General features: G+C 40.6%; 1 protein-coding gene across 8 annotated transcripts in view; it reads right to left on the bottom strand.

Annotated features, from left to right (window-relative positions):
• Positions 1 to 27,487, bottom strand: part of Nsun7 (NOP2/Sun RNA methyltransferase family member 7) — a 51,857-nt gene that overhangs the window by 15,043 nt on the left and 9,327 nt on the right. For 7 of the 8 annotated variants that reach the window (XM_059275923.1, XM_059275925.1, XM_059275922.1 and 4 more), the window contains 7 exons: positions 25,144 to 25,278; positions 15,343 to 15,495; positions 14,831 to 15,014; positions 13,696 to 13,906; positions 8,795 to 8,938; positions 8,276 to 8,377; positions 3,995 to 4,112 (listed from right to left, as the gene is read on the bottom strand). In XM_059275923.1, the coding sequence (XP_059131906.1) occupies positions 3,995 to 4,112; positions 8,276 to 8,377; positions 8,795 to 8,938; positions 13,696 to 13,906; positions 14,831 to 15,014; positions 15,343 to 15,495; positions 25,144 to 25,278 (1,047 nt within the window). The remainder of the gene's footprint in view (positions 1 to 3,994; positions 4,113 to 8,275; positions 8,378 to 8,794; positions 8,939 to 13,695; positions 13,907 to 14,830; positions 15,015 to 15,342; positions 15,496 to 25,143; positions 25,279 to 27,487) is intronic. The other variant, XM_059275924.1, reaches the window with a different exon arrangement.

Genomic DNA, 27,487 nt, shown 5'->3' with positions numbered 1-27,487 from the left:
TTTCCCTATGCTCCACTCACAATGCCCTTTCTCACTTAACTGCTACCTATCTTATTTAGTACAAGATTAAAATCTCTAGGGAGGTCAACAAAGGAACAACCCAGGAGTGTGACTTCCTTCTCTCATACCGAGCAGAGTTTGGGTAAGTGAAAGTGCGTTTGTTTGTTGTTATATGTGCTGGCTGGTTTTGTGTGTCAACTTGACACAAGCTAGAGTCATCAGAGAGCAAGGAGCCTCAGTTGAGGAAATGCCTCCATGAGATCCAGCTGGAAGGCATTTTCTCATTTACTGATCAATGGGGGAGGGCCCAGCCCAGTCTAGATGGTGCCATCCATGGGCTGGTGGTCCTGGGTTCTATAAGAGAGCAGGCTGAGCAAGCCAATAAGCAGCACCCCTCCATGGCCTCTGCATCAGCTCCTGTCTCCAGGTTCCTGCCCTGTTTGAGTTCCTGTCCTGACTTCCTTCAGTGATGAACAGCAATGTTGAGGTATAAATAAACTCTGTCCTCCCCAACTTGCTCTTTGGTCCTGGTGCTTTGTTGCAACAGTAGAAACCCTGACTAAGACACAACATAACCCAGGCTGTTGTTGAACTAGAGATCATCCTGTCCCAGCCTCCTCGGTGCTTGTTATGTGAGCACCGGGATCTGAACTCCGCTGCTCAGGGCTGCACATCAAGCCCTCTTAACCACTGAGCTATCTCTCCAGCCCAAGGTGGGGATTTTTAAGAGGGTGTCAGATTCTGTGAAGCTCTGTTCTTGAACTACAGACCCGTTTTTCCTCTCCTCACCTTCCCTCTCCAGCTGGTATTGTAAGATATCCACTTTCATAAGTGTGTTCCCCACAGCTTCAGAACTGTTGGGTGCAGGATGAGGAGACGGTTGTTCCCCTTGGTTACATTCCCCCTCTTCTGTTAGATAGGTTGAGTGTGTTTGCTCTTTACTAACTGCCTGGTGACCAGTGGGGTTCTAGCAGAGATCTCCTCAGTTTTTGTCAACTACTCCCTAAAGAAAGAGTTTTTTTTTCCATGTTATGTCTTCTATTCATGTGAATCTTTATTTCTATGTATCTTAGATTAAAATTTTTAAGTCACAAAATCATATTAATATGTTCATTTGAATCAAAGAATAAGTTAAGACTCCTCTGGCAAGGTAAATTTGATTTTGAAAATGAAAGCTAGATACAAAACAAGTAATAAATTTATCATTTTTCCATAGGCCAAATAACAAAGCTTACTGTAAGTCTAAATATTTAGTAGAATTTTTTGTATTAAGAGGAACATATTTAAAAATCTATAATATTTTAGAAATAATAAATATTCTGGGAAAATACATTTTACAACTATCTAAATTTGCAATGAAAAATGTTAGCTATCAACTTCAGAGTTATTAAACATTGTAGTGTGTATTAAGACTATCAGGGCGCTTGCATATTTACTATTTTGAATTAAAATTCTGTGGTTCTGGTCATCTGGGGCAGAAGAGTCAGCTGTGGTTAACAAAAGACTGGTGCCACTGAAGTGAAGTCTTTGCTTTGCTGGGTTAATTGATGCTGGTCGGTGGAGCTGAGAAAACAGTGGTGATTAAGAAGAGCCCAACATCACTGGGGTGGAATCTTCTGGAAAGTGTTTCCCCAGAGTCAGCACACAGAAGCTGTGTTCCAGAGGCGGCCACGGTTGTACCTCACTCTGGCAGCTGAACTTGGTCCCTCACACCAAGAGCCACCCAGATGGTACTGGTTGTCACCCAGGTGGTACTGGTTTTGAAGGCATGAAGGGGCCATGGAGAGCTGCTGAGGCTTGGCACTGTGAGAAGCCAGGAGAGGCCTTTGGTGAAGATGCAGCCTGAGTAGCAGTCAAAGGCCCAGGACTGAAGGGGTCACATAGAGAAGATGAGTCTTGGTACCATGAAGAGAACCCAGGAGAGGCTATCGGGGAGAGTGCAGCTGGATGCCAGTCCCCTGGGACCATGGCCAAGAAAGCAGCAGCCGTGGAGTTAGAAGACAAGCTGTGTGTGCTGCAGAGGGTGGAGCCAGAGAAGTGGCCACACCCCTTGGGAGGAGCCTGAAGATGTAAGTCCAAAGTATTGGACGTTGACTTGTACAGTCTTGGAGTTCGGTTTTTCTTTCTTAAGATGGTGACTGTTCCCTGGTTCTTCCCTCTTGAAGTGAGAAATTATTTAACTTAATTTTGATTTTGTAATAGTTGAGAGATGAACTTTTAAAGAGATTTTGGAATTTTTACAGACTTTGGATTTGAAAAGAGATGGAATATTTTAAAGATTCTGAATATTTAAAAGATACTGACTTTTTAAGTGTTTAAATTTTTCAACTGCGGGACTTTTAAAATTTGAAATGTTTATATTGTAATGTTGGTATTCAAGGATGAACAAGGAAGGAAAGGGCATAGCTTAACAGTCATGTGTCTATGTATCAAGTTGTCAGGGGGTCAGTTGGGCTGTCTACTTTTCTGTCAACTTGACAAGAGCTAGAATCAACTGAAAAGAGGAAACTTCAATTGAGAAAGAAAATACCTCCATAAGATCCCGCTGGAGGGCAGTTTCTTAATCAGTGATTGATGGGGGAGGGCCCAGCCCATTGTGGGTGGTGCCACCCCTGGCATGGTGGTCCTGGGTTCTATAGGAAAGCAGGCTGAGCAAGCCATGATGAGCAAGGTACTAAGCAGCTCCCTCCATGGCCTCTGCGTCGGCTCCTGCCTCCGGGTTCCTGCCCTGACTTCCTTCAATGATGGACTACAATGTGGAAGTGGGAGCCCCAACTTGCTTTTGGTCATGGTGTTTCCTCACAACAACAGAAACCCTAACTAGAACAACTATCAACAGAAGCTTCTAAATAAGAAAGTCAGCAAGAGAGAAAATGTTGGTGTGATTAACTTGTCAGTTTATGAAATGAAAAATGGGAAAGAAGTTAGGAGGTCAGAGTTATTTAGTGTGTGTTTGGGCAGTACTGGAGATTAAACCAAGAACCTCAAGCACTCTACAACTGAGCTATATCCCCAGACCTGTAGCGTCAGTTTTTTGAGATAGGTCTCTCTAAGTAGCCCAGGCTGGCCTCAGACTTGCGGCAACTCTCCTGCCTCAGCCTTCCAAGGGCTGGAGACTGGAATGTGAACCATCATAGCTCAGGTTGTAGTTAGTATTAATGCCTCTCGCTATCCCAACTCTACTGCTGTAGTTTATCTGGAAGCTGCCATAGACATCTACGTCAATTTTACCAATGTCCCAGGGGGTATAAAATACTAAAAGAGCTTAAGATAATAAACATCCAGTTTTCTGTCTACTTTCTAAAAATACTTTGTATACTTATTTTTCCTCTGTGGAATAATACATGTATCTAAGAAGGACATGAAATTTGGACCCAGTTTATTCAGGAATCAGCCAAACCGAAGTCAAATGCCTTTAGCTTTACAATAACAAAACCAGAAGACTCCTTTTATGTTCAATGCAATGTTCATGAACTAGTGTTACAGTGTGGTGGAAAAAACTGCTGCTGCCAGGTCTAGTGACCTGAGTTCAGTCCCTGAGACCCACATGGTGGTGACAGAAGTGACTCCTTCAAGTCACCCTTCAACATCTGTATGTACACACACACACACACACACACACACACACATATGAAACACATATAAAACTATTAAAGTGTTCATTCAAAAGCTCTATAGAATCCACTTTAAAGCTGTACGAATTTAGGCTGTTTCATCTTATTAAATCCTAAAAAAAAAAAGCATAATACTTGCCAGGCAGGGGTGGCACACGCCTTTAATCCCAGCACTCGGGAGGCAGAGGCAGGCGGATCTCTGTGAGTTTGAGGCCAGCCTGGGCTACAGAATGAGTTCCAGGAAAGGCACAAAGCTACACAGAGAAACCCTGTCTCGAAAAACAAAAAAAACAAAAAAAGTATTATACTTATATAACTCTAAAAATCATACTTGTCTTTTCCAAATCTTTGTGTGACAGTGGTTGGTGTCATTTCCGTACCTGTAAGGCTGTATTTTAATCCCTTGGGTTTGACATTCCAGTGCCTTCATAACAACAGCTTCGTTTTCTTCTGTATAAACAGAACATGTGCAGTAAACAACTGCCTGCACTTTAGTAACTGTATCGAAAGAAGACAGAATCAATAGGGTGACCTAGTGCAAATCTGCTGTTCCCAGACACACATTGTTAACGAGTACCACCAGACAGTGATGGAAATGACTTCTACGGATGCTTAAGTACGTCCCCTTTATTTTTGATTTTAAAAATTACATTTGTGTGTGTGCCATGGCACACACGTGGAGGTCAGAGGACAACTTGTGGAAACTGATTCTCTCCTTCCACCATGGAGGTACCAGGCAGGCATCAGACTCAATTCATCGGGCTCAGAGGCAAGCACCCTTACCTGCTCACTGTCCCCCCTGAATGGCTCTCCTTTACAACAGAGCTTGTATTCGTTCTGTAAGCAGTGACCAGTAAGTAAATTCAGCTAGACTATACAAACAAGAATTTGGTTATCGTGACCCATGTAGTCCACACACAATAAATACAGCACATTATCATATCACTTTTCTTGGAGGTCTGCTGATACTGTCACTAACTGAATGACAGTGTGGGGGCGGGGGGAGCTGCAGAACCTCCATGTCCACCTTTAACTCTGAAAAGCTACAGTGTAGGGGATTCCTGTCCATTCTCGTTCCAGTGAGCACAGACTGGGAGAGGAGGGCAGACAAGGGCTACGCAGACCTCAGAGATGGGGAATGACCTTGGGGGCTTCTTGACTTAACGGCCTTCGCTAGTTTAGAGATAGAAGCATGTGGGTTTGGACAAATTTGGAGCAGAGAGATATGAAAAGGCTGTGAGGCTTAGATGGCAGGGGAAAGAGGAACTCTGATTCCCTCCCCTCGTTTCCTTGGTCAAAAAAGGCAGAGACGCTCAGGAAGAAGATTCTGTGAGGACCAAATAATAAGCACATAGTGAGGTGACTAGTAACTCATAACTGTTCAGCCAGCATCCAAATATATTTGAAGTATTTTCATAAATAGTAAGAGGACCAGACCATCATTCACATTGTTGATTTCAAATGGATCTTTGAGTCATTTCTGTCAAGAATTGGAGTCAACCCCCTAATTAAGTACTTTACCTAACATTGTTTTATGAAGAAATTATACAGCTTGATTTACTATATATATTTCCCAAAAATGTGACAGTTACCAAATACTGTTTTTTTAGCATGATAGAACATCCCATGTCATTAAAATCCTTTGCTTTTTTGCATGAATGTGTGGTGTATGTACATGTGCACGTGTGCAGAGGTCTGTGCAGGATGGCAGGTGGTATACTCCACCACTCTCCTCCTTACACACATGTGCACGTGTGCAGAGGTCTGTGCAGGACGGCAAGTGGTATATTCCACCACTCTCCTCCTTACATACATGTGCATGTGTGCAGAGGTCTGTGCAGGATGGCAGGTGGTATATTCTACCACTCTCTGCTTTATTCCCTTCAGACAGATCTCTCAACAGGCCTGGAGACAGGATGGCAGCCAGCAGTGATCCTACTTACTGCCCCTGCCCCCACCATAGTTCTGGAGTCCAGGAGTCCAGGCACATGCACAGCCATGCCCAGCTTTTTACATGAATACTGGAGATTCAAACTCACATGTTCACGCTTACTCAGACAGCATTCTTACTGAGTAATCTCCCCAGCCCCACTTTTCACTTTTTGTGATTCTTTATGATGCCTTTTAGAAAATAAAATAAGATTTGAATACCCCATTAAACTTAGTAGAAGTTCATTAGTAAAAGTATGTTACTTACAAACTCCTAACCTTCCACCCAACTCATTCCATGGCTGTGTCCATGCTCAGTTCCAAGGGAAGACTTCCTTCATGCTGTTTTGTCTTACTTTTCCTTATGAACACTGGATCATTATTAGTAAGTTCTGTTCCTACAGACTCATCTTTGAGTTTTCATAAGTATTCTTGTTGTGGAATATTATTTAAAGATGTGTTACATTCTTTTATGCTGTGGAATATTTGTTTAATGATGTAAAGTATTGCATTCTTTTATGTTGCATTTGTTTAACTCTGTGAAGCTGTGTTACTTTGCCTGCCTAAAACACCTGATTGGTCTAATAAGGAGCTGGATGTCCAATAGCCAGGCAAGAGAAAGGATAGACGGGGCTGCCAGGCAGCCAGAATAAATAGGAGAAAAAGAGAAGAGAAGGAACAAGAAAAGGAGAAGAGGAGAATGACAGGGCCAGCCACCCAGCCACTTAGCCACACAGCCATACAGCTATACAGCTATACAGCCAGACACAGAATAAGAAGGAAAGAAAAGATATACAGAAATAGAAAAAGGTAAAAGTCCAGAGGCAAAAGGTAAATGGAATAACTTAAAATTAAGAAAAGCTGGTTAGCAACAAGCCAAGCTGAGGCCGGGCATACATAAGAAAGAATAAATCTCCATGTGATTATTTGGGAGCTGGGTGGCAGGCCCCCATGAGAGCAAAAAGTAAAAAAAATCCAACTATAGATTCTCACTTATAAGCCTAATGTGCAGTTTTTTGACACCAGAGACATTTAATAAATATACACCGAAGTAAAAGAAAACACATTGATTTGTTGGTTTACTTTTTGAGACAGGATGTCATGAAGCCCAGGCTGGCCTCAAACTTGCTATGTGGCCGATGATAACTGACCCTCCTACCTGTGCCTCCTAAGTACTAGGATCACAGGCCTGGGCCACCATGTTTGGCTAAGAGTCTCACAGATGTCTAGATCTTAGCATCCAAATGTAGAAGAGCAGTGGTGGTGCTCAGATCTGCATGGAGTGACTGAAAAGCGATGTGTGTGCTTTAAGAGTTGTTGCTCAGCTTGAATTCTATGAGCAAGGGGCATCAAGATCATCATGGGGAAACTTATAGATAAAACCGAACCAAGCTACTGGGAACTCATGAACTTTGGACCAAAAGGTGTAGAGCCTGCATGGGACTGGACTAGGCCCTCTGCATAAGCAAGACAGTCGTGTAGCTTGGTCTGCTTAAGCGGTCCCTGGCAGTGGGATCAGGATCCATCCCCGGTGCATGAGCTGGCTTTTTGGAGCCCATTATCTATGGTGGGACACCTTGTACAGCCTTGACGCAGGGGGAGGGGCTTAGACCTGCCTCAACTGAATCTACCAGGCTCTGCCGACTCCCCATAGGAGGCCTTGCCTTTTTGGAGGAGGGGGTGGGGGTGGGCTGGGTGATAAGGCTTGGGATAAGCAGGAGGAGGGATGGGGGGAATCTGTAGTTGGTATGTAAAATGAATAATTTCTTAATTAAAAAAAAATTAAAAGCTAAAAAAAATAATAAAAGAGTTGTTGCTCAGACTTCAAGTTGGGAGATCTAGTCTTTACCTGTAATTGCGCCTCTCTTCTCTCCACAGTAAGAATGCCGAAATGAAGGCTGGGTTAACTGGCCTTGGAAATGCAAACCTGTAATCCCAGAACTCAGTATGCAAAAGCAGGAGAGCTCCAGGCTGGCTTGGGCTATGAAAGCCTGTCTCCAAATAAGTAAAAAAAATAAAGCATAGAACGTTTAATAAACTGTTGAAAAGTTGTCAGGAATGGACAGAATGACAAGAGAAGAATCACACCACAGGAGAAGTCCCAGGACAGAGTAGGAAAGGCGGAAGTGTGCACTCATGAACTGGGTATGGAGAAATCCCAGGACAGAGTAGGAAAGGCGGAAGTGTGCACTCATGAACTGGGTATGGAGAAGTCCCAGGACAGAGTAGGAAAGGCGGAAGTGTGCACTCATGAACTGGGTATGGAGAAGTCCCAGGACAGAGTAGGAAAGGCGGAAGTGTGCACTCATGAACCGGGTATGGAGAAGTCCCAGGACAGAGTAGGAAAAGTGGAAGTGTGCACTCATGAACTGGGTATGGTAGCACGGACCTATAACCCTAGCACTTGGAAGACTGTGGCAAGCTCAGCTGGACTATACAGCAAGACTAGGTATAAATAAATAAATGAATGTAAAGTTATAGATGCACAGAATTATTTTACATCAGATTAATTACTAAATTATACTAGATAACTGAGTTTATGAGAGTAAAGCATGTATTTTTAAAACTTACTAAATTTATTAAAATGAATATTTCATTTGAAGACAGTAAGATTGAAATTTTGCTTGTCGTCCACAAATGATTGCTTGATTCTAATAGATGAATGAAGTGTGTGTTCACGATTCAAAGACTAACACTGTATTTTAATAAACCAGCACTAATGATAAACTTACATTTCATTGCATGTGCTAGCTGTTCATATTGCTGCTGAACAAGAATCTGAAGTTTACTTTTTGGTGGACCGCCTTGAGAAAGATCTTGAAGTAAACTTGTATCTAAATTTTGAAAAGTAAATATATACTTTTAAATACAGCACTATAGGTACTTTTCATATATTGCTGTTGACACATTATTTTTCAATCAAATATCTAACAATATAAATTTTTAAAGAAAATTCCTACTAATGCATTTGATAAAATTAAAACATTTGACTTGAAATTGAAACATCAATAAAGGTAATTATGTTTAGTTTTTTATTGTTTTTCAAAAGGAATATAGAAAACATTTAATATTGGTCTCCATGTTTCTATGAAATAGTCATTCAAAGAGCTATATATATAAGCCATTTGTACACTAAATACAACTAATTTGAAGAGCAGTACAGAAAATAAAAACTAAGATTAATTCTCTGATGTTGAAATTGATGAGTTATAGTCAACGAATTTCATTAATTTAGAAATCAAAACAAGTACCTTCATGTTCATTTAAAATAAATTCCACTGGGTTACTAACACCCAGTCCTGAACAGCGAGGCAGCAGCAGAATGACCTTGACATTCTGTAGCCTATGGTCCTTTGATTCGATGCCAACAAATGTCTCAGGAAGGATCTCAATATCTGGGAAGGAAAAATAACCAAAAACTCACGTTAAACATTAAAAATCTGAGTGCAGCATGGATTGTACTCTTTACTCTTCATTTCCAAATCCTCAACCCCTCAGAAACTAAACGCTATGTAATTTGAAAAGGAAACTGGTCTTCTCCATTGACGTCCCAAAGCTAATCAAGTGGTTTTCTTTCTGTTTTAAGCTTGATTTTTAACTGGGTGTATGTGTGCGGATGTATCATGTGTGTGGTTACTTCCAGAGGCTAGAAGAAGGTATCAGATCTCCTGAAACTGAGATACAGGCTGGTATAAGTGGCCCAACTTGGGTGGTCAGAACTGCTCAGGTCCTTTGCAAGAGCAGTACATGATCTTAACTACAAAGCCAACTCTCTTGCCCCCCTTTTTTATTAAAAGAAATTTAGATTTATGTATATGAATGTTTTGCCTCCATGTATATATGTGCATCACATACATGTCTGGTTCCCACAGAGATCGGAAGAGGATGTTGGATCCCCTCAAACTAGAGTTACAAATGGTTGAGATCTACCATGTAGGTGCCAGGTACAAAACCTGGGTCTTCTGTAAGAGCAATAGTGCTTTTAACCACTGAGTCAACTCTCCAGCCCAAAATCTCTTTTATTAAATACTTATTTGTAAATATTGTTTATTTATCCTGACTGCTCTGTGAGGTGTATGTATGTATGTGTGTGTGTGTGTGTGATGGTGGTGGTGGTGGTGGTGGTGGTGGTGGTGGTGGTTTTTATTGTCAACTTGGCACAACCTAGAGTCTCCTGGGAAGGGGGACTCTAAAAATTAAAATTAAAAATTGTCTCAAGTAGATTGGACTGTGAGAATGTCTTTGGGGGCATCTTCTTGATTGATGTAAGAAGGCCCTGACCACTGTGGGTGGCACCATCCCTAGGCAAGTCGACCTGGACTGTATAAGAAACCTAGCTGAGCATGAAACAGTAAGCAGCCTTCCTCTATGGTTCCTGCCTTGAGTTCCTGTCCTGGCTTACCTCAAGGATGGATTACGACTGGAAGTGTAAGCTAAAATAAAACCCTTTACTCCCCAAATTGCTTTTGATCAGAGTGTTTTATCACAGCAACAGAAATCAAACTAAATTAGCCTGTAATCCTGGCATTTGGTAGGCTGAGGCAAGACGATCAAGGGTTTAAGGACTGTCTGGTGTGTGTGTGTGTGTGTGTGTGTGTGTGTGTGTGTGCTTTTTTTTTTTTTTTTTTTTGGTTTTTCGAGACAGGGTTTCTCTGTGTAGCTTTGCACCTTTCCTGGGACTCACTTGGTAGCCCAGGCTGGCCTCGAACTCACAGAGTGTGTGTGTGTACTTTTTAAACATTTATTCTTCTCATACTCGTACTACAATGTAAGTTTTATGAGTGAAACTGTGTTTCACAGCTGTAGTCACAAAACAGAACAAAATTAATGCCATGACCTCTAAGACAATGTAGGCAGAAAGGTAGATATATAACATACATCAATAAATATTTGTTGAATAAATCATTAAAATTTGTGTAGCTAGTTCCTATTATTAATATTGCTGCTCTAAATCTCACTAACACTACTTGTCTTAAAAATCTATTCTATATTAGTTAAAAGATGTTTATTACATTTGTAAGAATTATTCGTGTTATTAGGTATAGTAATAGTTTATTCCATGTAAAATTCCATTAGATGGATATTGAGGTTGTTTCTAGTTTGAGACTATGGAAAGTAACATGTTATAGTTTAGATATAGTCTGTCACCAACAAGTTTATGTGTTAGAAGCTTGATTTTCAATGTGGCAGTATTTAAATAAAAAATTGACTCTCCAGGAGGTGAGATTCATGGAAAGTAACTAGATGATTTTGAACACTGCCCCCAGAAGGAACTAATGAGGGTCTTACTGAGTGACTCAGTTCCCATGAGAGTGGACTATTTTAAGACAGCATGACTCGTTTTCTCTGGTCTCTGGCTTCCTGTTCTGACCATGTGTTTCGTCTTGTACATGGCCCCACAATTCTGCCAGCTGCCAAGCTGTGATGTAGACTGGCCCTGCCAGGGTCGGCAGATGCTGGTGTCGTCATGTTCTTGAACATCTGTGAGCTAAACAACTCACTTTTTATGAATTATTCTGCCTCCAGTATTTTGTTAGAAAATATATAATGCTTCTATGAATGTTACTGCACAGGGCAGTAATTAACATAGACCTGAAATTCTGGGTGTACAGGTATACGTGCAACTTTAATAAATAACTAGTTTTTCTAAATTGGATACTTAAATTTACAGTTCCACAAATGGTATTGGAACATTTCTCATGCTTTTTTATCTTGTCAATACATGGTATTGCCAATCTTTTGTATTTTAATCATTCTGTAGGCATGAACGTTAAATGTTAAAAGATTAAAATATTGCAATATTATAATTCTAATTACAATTCCCTGATTACCATTGGGGTTTGTTACTTTTAATGTAAATTTTTGTTTTGATTTTGCTCTGGGTATATTCTTTTTTTGTGCAATATATGGCTATGTCTCTTGTACTTTTTCTATTGCGATATGGGATATATTATCATTATTGTTATTCTCATTATTGTGTGTGTGTGTGTGTGTGTGTGTGCGTATGTGTATGCATGCATGCATGCATGTGCCATGTGCACACGTGGAGGTCAGAAGACAACTTACTTAAGGGCATTGGAATCTGTTTTCGCCTTTATAAAGGTTCCAGGGATTGACCTCAAGCCATCAGACTTACACAGCAGGGTTTTTTAACCCAGGGAACTAGCTTGCCATCCTGAAGCATGTAGTTTTTATTGTTAATTCATAAGAATTTTTATGTATTATTGTTAAAATCAATTGATACACTTCTATAGCTTATTTTATTTTATTACTATACAGAACTTTTAATATTTTCTGATGTCTAGTTAATAACTCTTCTATGATAAACATATTATACATTCTTTTGAAGAACTTTTTTCCTATAACATGTTCTAGGAGATTCTAGCTGTGCACATGAAATGAAGTATCAATTTTCTTCCTAGCATAGTTTACCAAGAAGATCTATTCCTCAGCATTCTGCAGGGTGGCCTTAGTCATAAGGGAAGTACTATATGTGCAGGCCCTGTCTAGACTCTACCTGCCCCCTCGTGTTACTTATCTCCTTTACACTGCATCCATTGTTGTGGATTTTTACATATTATCAAATTTTCTCCTTTGTGTTTCACTTTCAGTATATTCTCATATGTTTGGCCCTCTTTTTAAGATTTATTTTTTATTTATAACTACTTGTGTATGGGGGGGCTCACGCATGTATGCATGGATGTATCCATTCTCAGCCTGAAATTTTTCTCGTCTTCTCTTCACTTCTTTTGCCTTTTATTTGGTAATGGAGATCGAGCCCAGGGTGTGGCCCATGCTATGCACATGCTAATGCAATGCTATGTACACATTCCCCTCACTGGGCTCCCCAACCTATCTATTTCTTAATTGTACACACCACATTTTTATCTTTCTAGAATCTTCTTTGGGCTTGCATTATTGTTCAAAGTTTATAGCTTACCATCAGTCTCTTCAGTTACTGATGGTGAGCCTGGCTGCTGACTATGCTTTGTCTTTCAGAAGCTATACTGTGACGCCTATAGTATTAACTTAGCTGAGTAGCTCAGAACCATTAGTCCCAGTTAAAGTCCACAGCTGACAGATCCAGTATCTGAGTCCTCGGTGGGTCTCACTCCCATCTAGTGTCCTCTCTTTGAGTCCTGTCTATCATTTCTCAGGTTTAGGGCTAAAATAATAGTCTCTTTTCTTTTCAGTTCAGTGTTTTTGAGTCACATCTTCCCTTTTTTGTATCTATTTTTAACTGAGCACTAGACATTGCATTTGGAAATATTTAGGAGATAACTTGAACTTTGATTTTTTTCCCCAGAGGGGTTACTTTTGCTTCTGGCAGGTAGTGTGGGCCCACCTAAGACTGCTTACTATAAGCCCCAGGTCACCTTAACTCAATTAGAAATTAAGATGGAAGACATTTGGGATTCAGTTTGCTAGAGGACCAAGGACTGACCACTCCCAGGGTATACTTCTGTGTTCTGAGTGAAATCCTGGACTTCCAGGCTACCTTTCCTAGTCAAGCCTGTAATTATATACAGATTGTTTCTCTGGCTCTGTGACTCTGCCAGCCACTTTGTCTACTTTTCAGCCTCACTGCATCTCTAGTAAAGTGTGGTCTTCTCAGGACCCAATGAGAACTTCAAAAGTGGGAGCATAAAAGACTTCATTTCTATTTCCTGAAGTTCCCTTTGTCAATTAAACATCTGCATTAACATCTTCTTATCTATTAAATGATAAGCCTTGAATCAGATGTTATTATGTCAGAGAGAAAAGCAAACTACATCCCAAACACCTAGGTGCTAATTACTTTAACCTAGACCTATTAACCCACTATTAAACACAAACAAGCCGGGCAGTGGTGGCGCACGCCTTTAATCCCAGCACTTGGGAGGCAGAGGCAGGAGGATCTCTGTGAGTTTGAGGCCAGCCTGGGCTACCAAGTGAGTTCCAGGAAAGGCGCAAAGTTACACAGAGAAACCCTGTCTCGAAAAACAAAACAAAAACAAACAAAAAAAATCACAAACAGCCTGATGTAGATTTGTGAGGATTTTAGAAGGCTAGTTCACATATAGTTTATATTACAAAAACATAGTAAATTCCAACACTTTACTATTTCTAGATTCTTTTGGAACAATAATCATCAAATAATATTTGTACATACTTTGACATCCCATTTTTGTAAAAAGTTTCTTCACGTCAGGTTCCTTATCTGGTGATTGTATCCCACATACAAATATTTTTGAAGTATTATTACTTGTTAAGATTGACATATGGGCAACTGTGTACCATGAGCCTGTGTTGACCATTAAGATATCATCATCCATATTTAATAAAGCTTTCACAGAGTGGACAGCAAGACTTCGAGATTTATCCTAGAGAATAGTATGATTAGAATTTCAAAGTGTGTAACAGAAAAATAAGATGACTTATTTTTACTTTAAATGCAAATAAATGCTTGGTAGGAATTCTAAAAAGGTACCTGATCCATTTTAGTGAAGCATCTTAATATATGTCTAAATGAAAGTTAACAAAGATAACTGATAAATATATTTAAAACAAAAGGCTTACTCATTTAACCTAAATTATGTATACCATTTATACCCTGTATAGTGACAAACCAATCCTAAAACATCAAAATTTATAGATTATTATGGCTTGGCTTCCATTCTTTTGAGTTGTGAATGTTTTTAATTATGTGGCTGTGTGGGGATTTGTGCACATGAATGCAGTGCCTCCAGAGGCCAGAAGGTGGCATCAGGTCCTCTGGAGCCCGAGTTACAGGCAGCTGTGAGAGGCCTGATATAGGTGCTCTCTTAACCTGTGGGCCCTGTCTCCAGTCCCTTGGTTTCCATTCATGAAACCCCATTCACCCACTACTACCATTTTTAACTCCCAGTTACACCAGCATCTAAACTGCTGCTAGCTCAGTTTAAAACGGAGATGTTTGAGAAAATTATAAAAGGAAACTGGGCAGAAAGAGATTCTATCTAAGGATGTGGGGGTGGGAGCTGGGCATAATGGCATAAATCTATAATCCCAGCACTTGAGAGGCTGCAGGTGGACGACTGCCATGAATTTGAGGCTAGCCTGAGCAAGATAAAGGGTTCCAGGGTAGCCTGAACTATATAACAAGATCCTATCTCAAGAAAACCAAGGCAAACCAAAGAATATAGGTGTAGGGAAGGGATAAACCCTAGAGCACTGAGTTAATCCACCTTAAATTCATTTTCAGGTGCAAGGATTCTTTGGGTAAACAGGACTATTCAGATTCACAATGAAAGTAAACAGTAGTTTACCTGAAAAATGAGTTTATAATCTTTGAAAAGATCTATGTTTGCAAGATCTTTTTTGAGATGAGATGGGAAAATTAAGACATCATAGCAATGCTGATCCACAGCAAACACTTTCTCATCGACATGCAATATGGATTTGACTTTATTATAACCTTTTCTCCTCAAACTACTATAAACTTCTTCAGGGCTGGAAGTACAAACATAATTACAAATAGAATGCGTTAAAACATATTTAACATTAATACTTTTGTTCCTACAACAATGAAAAATATCACGATACATATTGCATGTGATAAAAACAATTTTAGCAAAGTTAAAAGATAATTAGAAACAGAAGGTATAGCATATTAATAGAATCTTATCAATTTAGTAAATTGATGGTAAGAGCTAAAGTTAAACTGTGACTCTAATCATTTCCCTAATGTGGTCTCACCCCTTAGGAAGGACATATTTATTACATTCTCTTAAGGGAACGGGGTATTGAAACAGGATGAGAACTGGCCTGAAGTGCGTACCTGATTTTGCCAGTGTTTATCCAAGCATAGAGAGGCAGAGTGGAGGCCCTCTGCTCCTGTCTCCTAACTGTCTCCGGGAGGATTTGGTAAATCGAGAGAGCGTCATGCTTGATCCGACATCTCGCCAGGGCTGCAGCCAATTTTGTCTTAAAGCTGGAGACAGAAAACTCATTCTTGATGACCATGAACTTGAAATAAGACTATCCACTCTCCATTTGAAACATTAAAAAAAATCCCATTTAGAATTTTAACAAATTCATCTGTCGTCCCATTTCAAATTGTTGAAGGCTAAAATAAAATTTTGTGATATTCAAAACTAGAAATTCAATAGTCCTGATCTTTCGTTCTATTTTTGCCGCCATATAGTTACACACTCCTAAACTATTACAACATCAGTAGTTAAGAGACAGCCAGTTAAGGAGTAAGTCTATAGAGTTCAGAGTCAGACACAGTGGGAGTTGAACTCAGAGTCTGTCACTTACCAGCTGTGAGACTTTGGGACTGTCACTCCTTCTCCTGGCTTCAGTTTCCCATCTTTAAAGGCGGTCAGCTTACCTTAGTATTAACGTGCTTATTATCAATCACCTGTGCAAAATATTTAGCACAGGACAGACACAGAGCAGGCAGCCATTATAGTCTGGTTAATATTAGTTAATATTATCAAAATGTCCATAGTATGTGCTGACAACATTCAAAAGATTTCATTAATCTCTCTCAAATCCTGCTTAGTTCTGAATATCCCATGACTCAAAGCCCCAAACAAAAGAAAAGAAAAACATTAGTACTACAAAGACACAATACATTATAACGAGTGTAAATAAGATTTCTTTGGGACTCTTCTAGAACTTTCTCAGAAGGAATCCAACTGAAATAAAGGAAAAATAACAAAGAGATGTCACAAAAGAGTCGAGTACAAACTGAGGTCCACCTGTATCTAGAAAAAAAGAGGACATCCTTGAGGAATTGCTATGTGGCCCAGCAGAGTTGTTGGAAAGAATACTAGAATGGAGAACTCAGTGATGAATGAGTTACCACCCCAGTTACCACCTCAGCACCAAGTGCTGGACACCCCTGTCTTTTCCTTATGCCATTCAGACTCCCTAGTCTAAACTTCTTCTCCACTTACCGACATAAAAATCTTAATTTGAAGGTCTGAGAGAGGAAATTAGGAGTGCCTGAGGAGGGAGGATTTGGCAAGCAGTAAACTTATTAGAGCTAGAATAAAATTAAATGTATCTACTTTTATGTCTAAATATTATAAAATTATAGCAGGAGACACTTAAAAATGGTAATGTATTAATGCACACCAAATAATAAACATAAAGACTGAATTACTGTTATATAGTATACATGTGTAGATGCTTGATTACAGAATATTTTGACAGATTATTTCCAAATATCAACTTAGTTCAAGATTGCCATACATAATAAATGCCACTGAGTGAATTATCTGATTAATTTCTGCTATCAAAGCTGCCCAGTTACCTCCTTTACCAGGATTCCCATTACACACACACACAGATTCCTTTCTAAGCATTATTATATAATTCTAAAGCTTAAATTTTAAATGAATTTCATTAGCCATAGAACAGAATCCTTTAGCTTTATCATAATATACTAGAATATCAGTGATTCAGCCTCAACCAGCTCTTCCTGCCACAATTCCACCCCTCCCTGCCACAAATGTATCGTAGGCATATATACAACTATTTGCAAGCCTATAATATACATGTTCCCCACCCCTTTCTCTTCCCCTTTTTCTCTCCACCCCTCCTTCTTCCCTCCTTCTTTCCCTTCCCTCTCTCTCTCTCTCTCTTCTGCCTGGCCCCTGAATCAAATTACCTAAGTTCAAACTTCTATTCTACCAATTATTAGCAGCATGGCTTTAGATGAGTTATTTAACTTTTCTAAACTCTACAAGTAATTACTTTAGTAATTAGTAGCTAATGAACAGGGTTGTTGCAAAGATACTTATGAAAATTTCCTTAAAGTCAGGCTAGTCAAGAAAATATTATAATTAATATGTTTATCACATTTCTACTATTAACTAAATACTGTGACAAGATCTGGATCTATAAAGACTGAAAAATAATTTGGGCCTGCAGTGGCTTCTGCCTGTAATTCCATGAGGTAGTTTGAATGGAATTGGCCCCCATCATCCCATAATCTCACAGGGAGTAGTACTATTAGGAGGTGTGGCTTTGTTGGAGTGCGTATGGTCTTGTTGGAGGAAGTGTGTCACTGTGGGGGCGGGCTTTGAGGTTTCCTATGCTCAGGATACTGCCCAGTGTGTCAGTCAACTTCCTGTTGCCTGCAAGATGTAGGACACTTGGCTATTTCTGCAGCACCATGCCTGCCTGCACGCTGTCGTGCTCCCTGCCATGATGGACAGAATCTCTGAACTATAAGCCTCCACCTCAATCAACTGTTTTCCTTTGTAAGAGTTGCCGTGGTCATGGTGTCTCTTCACAGCAATAGAAACCTCGGCTGAGACTTCCCAGCACTAGGGAAGCAAACCCAGGATTGCTGCAAACTTGAGGCCAGCTTGGTCTGCTTGGCAGTTTCAAGCCAGCCAGCACTACCTAATAAAACCCTGCCACTACCACCACCACCCCCTAAAAACTGATACATGATATTTTGATGCTGAAAAAGACATAGAAACAATCCCAGCATAATATGATGATTGCTATGAGATACATAAATAAAGAGTAGGGTAAATGTGTTAAGAAGAAATGTATTGATATCAGTCCAAGGGGATTTCTAGAAAAGCTTGAGTTAATTAGCAAAGGAAGAGCAACAATTTCCAGATCATAAAAGGAGAAAAGACAGAGAGAGCATGAGTTTCCCAGACACAAAGTGAGAAAAGACACATGGATACTTAAAAGTAGAGAAACAATAATGAATTCATTGAGCAAATACATTTTTCTTTTTTTGTTTTTTGTTTTTTCGAGACAGGGTTTCTCTGTGTAGCTTTGTGCCTTTCCTGGCTCTCGCTCTATAGACCAGACTAGCCTCAAACTCGCAGAGATCTGCCTGCCTCTGCCTCCCAAGTGCTGGGATTAAAGGCGTACACCACCGCCGCCCGGCTACATTTGTTTTCTTACTGTCTATTACAGGCATTGTTCTAAGTTCCTCCTGACATAAAATGTTTAGAGTCTGGTAGAAAACAAACAAACAAACAAACAAAAAACCCTTTTGAGATGTTCTAAATGCTAATAATAAGGAAAGGCATTTCATTTGTGCTATGGTGTAATAAAAGGTACTTGCTATGGGAGTCAAGGGACATTTCCTAGAAGTTAAATTCCAACTAAGATAAAGCAGAACATAAGGAGATGTGTTGCCAGCAGTTGAAGTGGAGGAACCCTCAATCCAGAAAGTACTTACCAATTCTGAAATATGTACCACAGAAAAAGGTATGTAGAGCTTATATAGAGGAAAAGGAAACAGAAATGGAAATTTGGAGCAGCTCGAGCTTATGTGAAATCTGTCTTTCTGGGCCTGGGTTACCTCACTCGGTGTATTTTTTAGCTTTATCCATTTTCCTACAGATTTTGTAATTTCATTTTTCTTTACAGCTGAGTAAAATTCCACTATGTATAGGCACTATAATTACATTATCCACTCATCAACTGATAGACACCAAGGCTTGTTCCATTTCCTAGCAATTGTGAATACAGCAACAGTGAACAAGGATATATAAAAAGCTCTAGCATGGTATATTAAGTCTCTTGGGAATATGCCCAGAAGTGATATGCTAGGCCATATGGCAGTTCTGTTCAGTTTTTTGAGAACCCTCCATATTGATTTCCATAGTGGCTGTATCGGTTTAAATTCCCACCAACAGTAAATAAGGTTCCTGCTTCTTTGCATCTCCACCAGCGTTTGTTGTCGTTTGTTGCCTTTTTAAAGATTTTATTTTGGTTAGGAGTGCTTTGCCTGCATTTATACAAGTGTACCATATGCGTGCAGTGCCCACAGAGTCCAAAAGAGGGCACGATATCCTCTGGAGTGAGTTACTGTTGTGAACTGCTATGTGAGTGCTGGGAACTGAACCAGGGTCTTCTTCAAGAACAGCAAGTGCTCTTAACTCCTGGACCGTCTCTCTAGCCCTTCATTTGTTTTCTTGATAATAGCCATTCTGACTGGGGTGAGACAGAGTCTCAAAGTAGTTTTAATTTTCATTTCTTTGATGGTGAATAATGTTGAACACTTTTTAAAAATGATTAGCCATTTGTATTCTTCTTTTTGAAAACCCCTTGCTCAGTTCCATTTTATGACTGGGTGTTTTGGTGTTTTTTTTTTTATAATATTGAGGTATTTTTAGTTCTCTGTCTCTAATCTTCTGTCAGATATATAGATGGCAAATATTTTCTCCTGTTCTGTGGCTGCCTCTCCACTTGATTAGATTAAGGCTCCCTTTTCTGTGCAGAAGCTTTTAATTTCATCAGGTCCCATTGTCAGTTGCCGCCCTTATTTCCTGAGACATCAGAGTCCTGTTCAGAAAGTCCCTACCTATGCCTACGACTTGACATGTACACCTTAATTTTTCCTCTAGCACTTTTAGAGTTTCAAGTCTTAAAATCCTTGATCCCCTTGGATTTTATTTTTGTGCAGGATAAGAAAAGGATCTGGTTTTATTCTTCTACATGTAGATATCCAGTTTTCACAGTGCCATTTGCTGAAGAGGCTATTTTTTCTGTGTTTTTGGTGTTTGCCAAAGCCAGGCAATTGTAGTAGCATAGACTTACATCTGGTCCTCTATCCTAGCCCACTGGTCTACATGCATGTTTTGTGAAGGTGCCATGCTGTTTTTATTGGTGTGGTTCTGCAGTATACTCTGAAATCAGGTATGGTGATAACTACCAGCAGTATTCATTTTACTCAGGACCCAGAGTCTTTTATGTTTCTGGGTAAAATTTAATATTTTTTTCTATTTTTGTGAAGAATGCCACTGGAATTTTGATTGGGGTTACATTTAATGGGTAGATTGCTTATGGTAGTGTAGCTGAAGTTTTCCTGGTCCCACCCAGTCCGCAGCCACTTAGACCCAAGTAAACACACAGAGGCTTATATTAATTAAAACTGCTCGGCCCTTAGCTCAGGCCTACCACTGACTAGCTCTTACACTTAAACTCAGCCCATTTTTGTTAATCTATATGTCACTACATGTTCTGTGGCTTTACCTGAGTACCATTACATGCTGCTCTCTGGACGGTGGACTGGCGTCTCCCCACTCAGCCTTCCTCTTCCCAGAATTCTCCTTGTCTGCTTATCCTGCCTATAATTCCTGCCTGGCTACTGGCCAATCAGCATTTTATTAAACCAATGTACAAAAGCATTATCCCACAGCATGGTAGGATGGCCATTTTTCACAATATCAATTCTACCAATCCAAGAACATGGATAGTTGTCCCATCTTCTAGTGACTTCTTCAATTTCTTTCTTCAGTGTCTTAAAATTTCACTGTAGAGGTCTTTCACTTCTTAGTTAGGTGTTTTTTTTTTAAGCTATTATGAATGGGATTGTTTCTAATTTCTTTCTTAATATGTTTGTCATTGGTATATGGGAAATCTATAAGGTTTCCCATCTCCAAGTTCTCTGATCCTCCTTTAGCATTTGAATTAGATGTCTGCCTTCTGCAATTCTCTTTTAGCAAGCATCCAAAATCAAGGCCAGCTCCAAACAAAGCATCTAAAGATGAATAGCTGGCCAGACCACCCACTAGGCCCCTGAGGCCCCTGAATTAAAGTAAACACCCTTACGGAGACACTGCCTGTCTCCTAGGCCAGGTGGACATTAGGTGCATAGCTTTGTTTCTTGTGCAAATTAAGCTCAGACCCTCCTTTACAACCTTAGCAGTATCTCTAGAACTCCCCTTTTGACATTTAACTTAGAACAAAAGGACTTTTTGCAAACCAGGTACATCAAGCTGTGACACAGCTGTCAGAGATCCCTGCCCTGCCAGAAAACAGCACAACTGAGTTACACTGAAACAGTTTAAGCCCTAAAGAAACATAAGCAGTTTTATTTTACTCATGATTTCTACTAGCATTATAGACTCCTAACATTTTTACCTAACCACTTCTAGGAATGTAGTTTGAGCACACAAATTCCCCTTTTTTGACATATTAACCAATTTTAGCTCTTAGTTGACCTCCTCCTTTACCACTCCCCTGTTGGGTTGTAAAAGAAAGCCTGACAGTCACTGCCTGAGGAAAACCCTTATCTGCCTTGATGACTCTGTAAGAATTCAAGCCTGGTGACCTGGCCTTAGCCAGAGCATTGCTATTGCATGGGTATATAACTGGAAACCTCAGAGACTTGAGAGAACTAGATTGGAGGATTAAAACTAGAAGGACGAGATGGAAGATGAGGATGAGCCAGATGGGGAAGAACTAGGTGGATAAGAACGAGATGAGAAAGACCAAGATGAGGCAGTCCAAGCTCCGAGCAGAGTTACCCCACCGGGCCAGAAAGTGGCAGGGCAGAGTTGGCAGATTGTAGGTGTACTGAGACGGTTCATGGGGAGGAATGAAGATAGAGGGGAACGAAGATGAAGATGAGGACAGGACGTAAAGAACCTAGTTAGAGCTATGAGAGGGCAGGAGGGGAAGGACCAAGGAGCTAAGTACAAGCACAGAACTGAAGCTGTGTGGATAGAATTTTGTCTCTGAGGAATAAAGTGAATAGACTATAGAGCTCGGTGTACTTAGATTCATTCCCTTACATTACCCCCGCTGTTCATAGCATCTTCCCCAGGACTCTGGAGAAATCTCCTCAGGGCAGGCCCCTGAGGAAATTTCCATAACTGTGTTGGGATTAATATGTGCATTGTTTTATGAAGCTGGATGTGTTTGTGTTTGGTACATATATTTTTATAATTGAAGGGTCCTCTTGATTGAGTGTTCCCGTGATCAGTGTGAAATGATGTTTGGTTGGCATCTATTTTGTCAGATATTAGAATAGTGGAGCTTGTTTTCTAGTCCCATTTTTCTTCACCCTAAGATAGTGATTGTATTTGATAGTGATGTGTATGTGTTGGAGGGAGCAAAGAAAAATGTCCTATTTTAATCAAATTTTTAATCTTTGTCTTTTTAAATAGGAAGCAAGACTATTAATATTCAGCTTTTTGTTGTTAATGTTGTGTTGTTTTGTTTAAGACAGCATCTCACTACATAGCCCTGGCTGTCCTAGAACTTACTATATGGACCAGGCTAGCCTTCAATTCAGTGATCTGCCTGCCTCTGCCTCCCAAGTGCTGGATTAAAGGTGTGTGCCACAGCCACCGGGCTCAATATACTTTCTTTGTTCCGTATAAACAATATTTTAACTATGGCATGGGGTGTTTCTTTTCTGGTCCTATCTGTCTGGTGTTTGGGGTGCCTCTTTGATCTGGCTGGGATTTCCCCATGTATGTATGTGTGGTATGTATCATTGTGTGTTTGTATGTGTGGGGGTATATGTGTGTGGATTTGGAGCCCAGAGATTGATATCAGGTGTTTTCCTTAATCTTTCTGTCAGTATTCTGACCCACCCCTTGGAGACCCACCGAGCATCCTGACGTCATCTTATGTTAAAGCCCCTTTAAGAGGAAAAAACCTCTCCCCTCTGCCTCTCACCAGAGGTAGCGCACCTCTCTCTCTCTCTCTCTCTCTCTCTCTCTCTCTCCTTTCCCCTCCCCTCCCCCAAAACCCCCAAAATAACTCTTTTCCCCGTGGACATGTGCCTGGGCTGTGAGTAGCTTTCCATCCCGCCATGCCACCATGTACGGTGCCTGCATGGCGTGTCTCACCCGCTGCGGGGCGCCTTGGTCCAAACCCGCCAAAGCCTCCGTGTGCTGTATCCTAACACCTTCCTCACTTTATTTACTAGGTCTGGGTATTTTATTCCTGGGGACGCTGGAGATCTAAACGTTGGCCCTTAGGCTTACACAGTAAACTCTTTATCCACTGAGCCATCTCCTCAGCCTGGGAAATTTTTTTCTTGATTTTACTGTAAATCTTCTCTAAGTCTTTCTTTGGCATGAGATTTTTCTTCTTCTGTGTCCATAATTTTTAGATTTTATTTTTTCATAATATCCCAAATATCTTTCATGTTTCATTCATACTTTTAAAAAAGGTATCATTGATCTTAGCTGTATGATCCAAATACTCTCCCTTGTCTTCCAGCCCTGATCTTCTGTCCTCCACGTGAGTCATTCCATCGATGAGGCTTTCCACTCACCTTTTTATGACTTTTCTTCTCTCTCTCTCTCTCTCTCTCTCTCTCTCTCTCTCTCTCTCTCTTTCTCTCTCAACAGGGTTTCTCTGTGTAGTCCTGGCTGTCTTGGAACTCACTCTGTAGAACAGACTGGTCTTGAACTCAAGAGATCTGCCAGCCTCTGCTTCAAGTTAGTCCTGGCCATCTTGGAATTCACTCTGTAGACCAGGCTGGCTTTGAACTCACAGAGATCTGCATGCCTCTGCTTCCTGAGTGCTGGGATTAAAGGCATGTGCCACCACTATCCAGCAATCTCTTTATTTTCATATCTTGAAAGTAATTATCTATTTCATTAAGTTGTTTTTGTTCTCTTAGAATTCATTCAAGCGTTTGTGTCCAAAAATTATTTGAATATAATGATAATCATTGATTTGTATATTTGTCTAGACTTTTATCTAAGTCGCTCTTACAGGGGGTTACTAAGGAATTTTGTTTTGTTTTGTTTTGTCTTGTTTTTTTCGAGACAGGGTTTCTCTGTGTAGCTTTGTGCCTTTCCTGGATCCCGCTTTGTAGCCCAGGCTGGCCTCAAACTCACAAAGATCCACCTAGCTGGCTCTGCCTCCCGAGTATTGGGATTAAAGGCGCACGCCACCACCGCCCAGCCGGAATTGGTAATTTTTAAAGGAGGTGTGTGGTCTTGGTTTCTCATGTTTCTTGCGGTTTTGTACTGGGGCTTGCCCATCTGGAGTTAGAATGTTGGTTAATGGGGCAGACAGAATTTGTTCTTATTTCAAGTCACTCTTTTTTTTTTTTCATGCAGTGGGGGTATTTGTAGAGCTCTTAAGAGACAAAAGGGTTAAGATAATGTCTTCCCTTGTTAAACTGGTGTTCAGAGCACTGAGATCTATCCCAAGTTCTCCCCTAACAGTTGAGTATCGTCTGAAACTGGTCCCCATGCAGCAGTAAACCCATTATGAAACAGAGTAGTGGTTGACTGCAAAGCAATCACTCCTTTGTACCAACTGCTTTAGGGAGTAAAGGGATACTGACTGTACTGTGTACTAAGTTGTTATGGATGTGAGTGGAAAGAAAGGGAAGGAAACCTGATGAGACCAGTGATCAGTACTAGGTTGCTAGTCATGAAGTAGAGGAAGGTAATGTACATAAATGGGGAAATGGTAGTTAAAAAAGCTGGAGGCATGGGAGTTTTTGTTAAAGGCAGACTGGAGAGAGAAGGCTATAGATATGCATCCAGGCAACATCAACAGTCACATCTATCCGAAGCACTGTTTGGAGGTTGAACATCTTCCCAGATGTCTTGGGTTCCCTGCTGGGGTGTTGAGGGCATTCCTGGGGCACTAGTCAGTGGAGGCCCCTTCCGTAAGATCTCTAGTGACAGCTTCAGCAGCTTTCCTGGACAAGGCCCCTAAGGCTGGCCCTACTGGTGTCTATGGCAGCAGCAGTGGTTATAGTAGCATCTACTGATCTGATATGCGAGAAGTTCATGGGGAGCCATAAGCAAGTAGATTATAGAGACAAGAGAAGCAGCTGTCAGCCTGATAAAATGCTGGTCCCTTAATTACCCTGTGATCAGCCACTTACCCCAATGTGGCTTCTAAGCCACTATCGGCCCCAGTTCCAGACATTCCTGAACATTTTCTTGCTGTCTGGGGATAGTCTTCTCCTTGAAAAACGTAAGACCAGACCCTATATAGATAAGCTGTTTCAGATTCTCCACTAGAAACGTTAAACGGTCAAAGTGGTTCCAAGAAACGCCAGAAAAAAACACAAGAGGAAAACCTCATTTTTAAGAATTGTGTAAGGAATATTTTGGCAAATGACACACTCTGGGTAATGATGGGCAATGAGAAAATTGGGGAAAATAAGAAAAACACATCTGAGCAAATGTGAGTTACCTGCATAGTTAGCTTAATAGTCACAAAACATTTAATACGCATCGCCACTTAGAATAAGAAAAAAGTCACGGCAACCATTTAAAACTGATCTCTGCTTTCTTAACTCAGCAAGACTGTTGTTCCCACTTCCTACATACGATTTGGAAAGTCCCTCTAGGCAACAAGCCAAGACTATTTAAGGCTCAACTTACTTGTTTTTGTCCTCTTGGGATCAAATTTTTATGCTGGCATAGCAGCCAGAACATTTACCTCGTTTCTTTTTCACATTTTCTAAGTCTGATCCACCACATTCTATTTTGACCACATAATTCATTGTATCACTCTAGCTGGATGAAATAATTCAAATGTATCACTCTAGCTGGATGGGGGTTGGTGCACACCTGTAATATCAACATCTGAGTGGTGGAGGCAAAACAGTCATGAGTTCAAGGCCAGCCTCAGCTACACAGCAAGTCCAAGGCCAGCTGGGGCTACATGAGATCTTGTCTCAGTGATAAACAAACCTCACTCTACTTGCCCTATGGTACAGAGCACGGTAAAGTAAGAATTATAGGCAGGGAATCCAATGAAGAGTCTATTCATAGTGTACGGGTTTGGACGGCAATAGTCAAAATGGGAATAAATGAGCAGATTCAGCACATGTTTTGGAATTGGAGTCACAGGATTGGATTCATAGCTATCACAGAGTGTAGCAGGGGGAAGGAGAGGTAAGTTAAATATTTAGGTAGATGATAGTGCCTTAATTATAATATGGAAGACCTGAGGCTGAACAGTTTGGAAATCCTCTGATAAGAATTTAGAATTAGACTACAGAACTAATCTGTTAGTCTAAGAAAAGAAAGTAGTCACAAGACTATACCATAAACACTCAGGCACTAGGGTGCAACAACCGGGCTTTCCCATGTGGAGTAGAAGACAGAACTGCAAAGAGAGAGAGAGACCGAGACAGAAAGGAAGAGGAGTGATATAAAGGGTGAGACTTAAAGAAGCCAAGCTCAGGCTGGAGAGATGGCTCAGAGGTTAAGAGCAGTGGCTGCTCTTCCAGAGGTCCTGAGTTCAATTCCCAGCATCCACATGGTGGCTCACAACCATCTGTAGTTAGATCTGGTTCCCTCTTCTGGCCTGCCTGTATACATTTATATACATAATAAATAAATCTTAAAAAAGAAGAAGGAGGAGGAGGAGGAGGAGGAGGAGGAGGAGGAGAAGAAGAAAGAAGAAGGAAGAAGAAGAAGCCAAGCTCCTTCCACCTCTCCATCCTAACTCTACTTCTTTCCAGGTGAGAACTCCCTCTATGGGAACACTGGCCGTTCTTACTCAAGCTGAGGACAGCTTCTGGAGAGTGAGGACTCTTGATTAAAGTATTTCAGTTTGGCTGGGCATGGTAGCACTTGGTGACTGAGGTATGAGGATCACTTGAGCTTAAGAGTTTAAAACCAACTTCAGCAACACAGCATTTTTAAAAATACCACTGAGTATCTTTTTTAGAGATTTCATTTTTAAAAGTTCAGTTATTTGTATGTGTGTTTGAGAAGGGGACATTTGTGCATATGAGGGTGGTTTTGACAGAGGTCAGAAGATAACATCATGTCCCCTGGAGCTGGTTACAGGTTAGTGAGCCATCCAAGTGGGTGCTAGGAACCCAACTCAGGTCCTCTGCAAGAGCAGTATGTGCTCTTAACACTGGGCCATCTCTCCAGCCCCATATACCTTTCTTTATCTATCTCTCTGTCTATCTATCTATCTATCTATCTATTCCCTGAATCGCTCTCCTGTTCTCTACAACTCAACTATTAAATACGGCACTCCTTACATAGAATATTGTGAATATGAGTATAATGTGACTGACTAATTTTGGATAAGGTTTGCATTTTATGTCAGTTTTAAAAAGCAGGGTTTCATTATGTAGCTCATGCTGGCCTGACTCACACAATCTTTCTGTCTCAATCTCCCAAGATTACAGGCATGTACCACTAGATGCGGTTTCATATAAACCTGGGGTGGGGTGGGGCTGTGTGTGTAGCAATGCA

The sequence above is a fragment of the Peromyscus eremicus genome, chromosome 10, assembly GCF_949786415.1.
Source record: "Peromyscus eremicus chromosome 10, PerEre_H2_v1, whole genome shotgun sequence".
Taxonomy (NCBI): domain Eukaryota; kingdom Metazoa; phylum Chordata; class Mammalia; order Rodentia; family Cricetidae; genus Peromyscus; species Peromyscus eremicus.
Note: the sequence above shows the minus strand (reverse complement) of the source record. Positions and strands in the feature narration are given on the sequence as shown.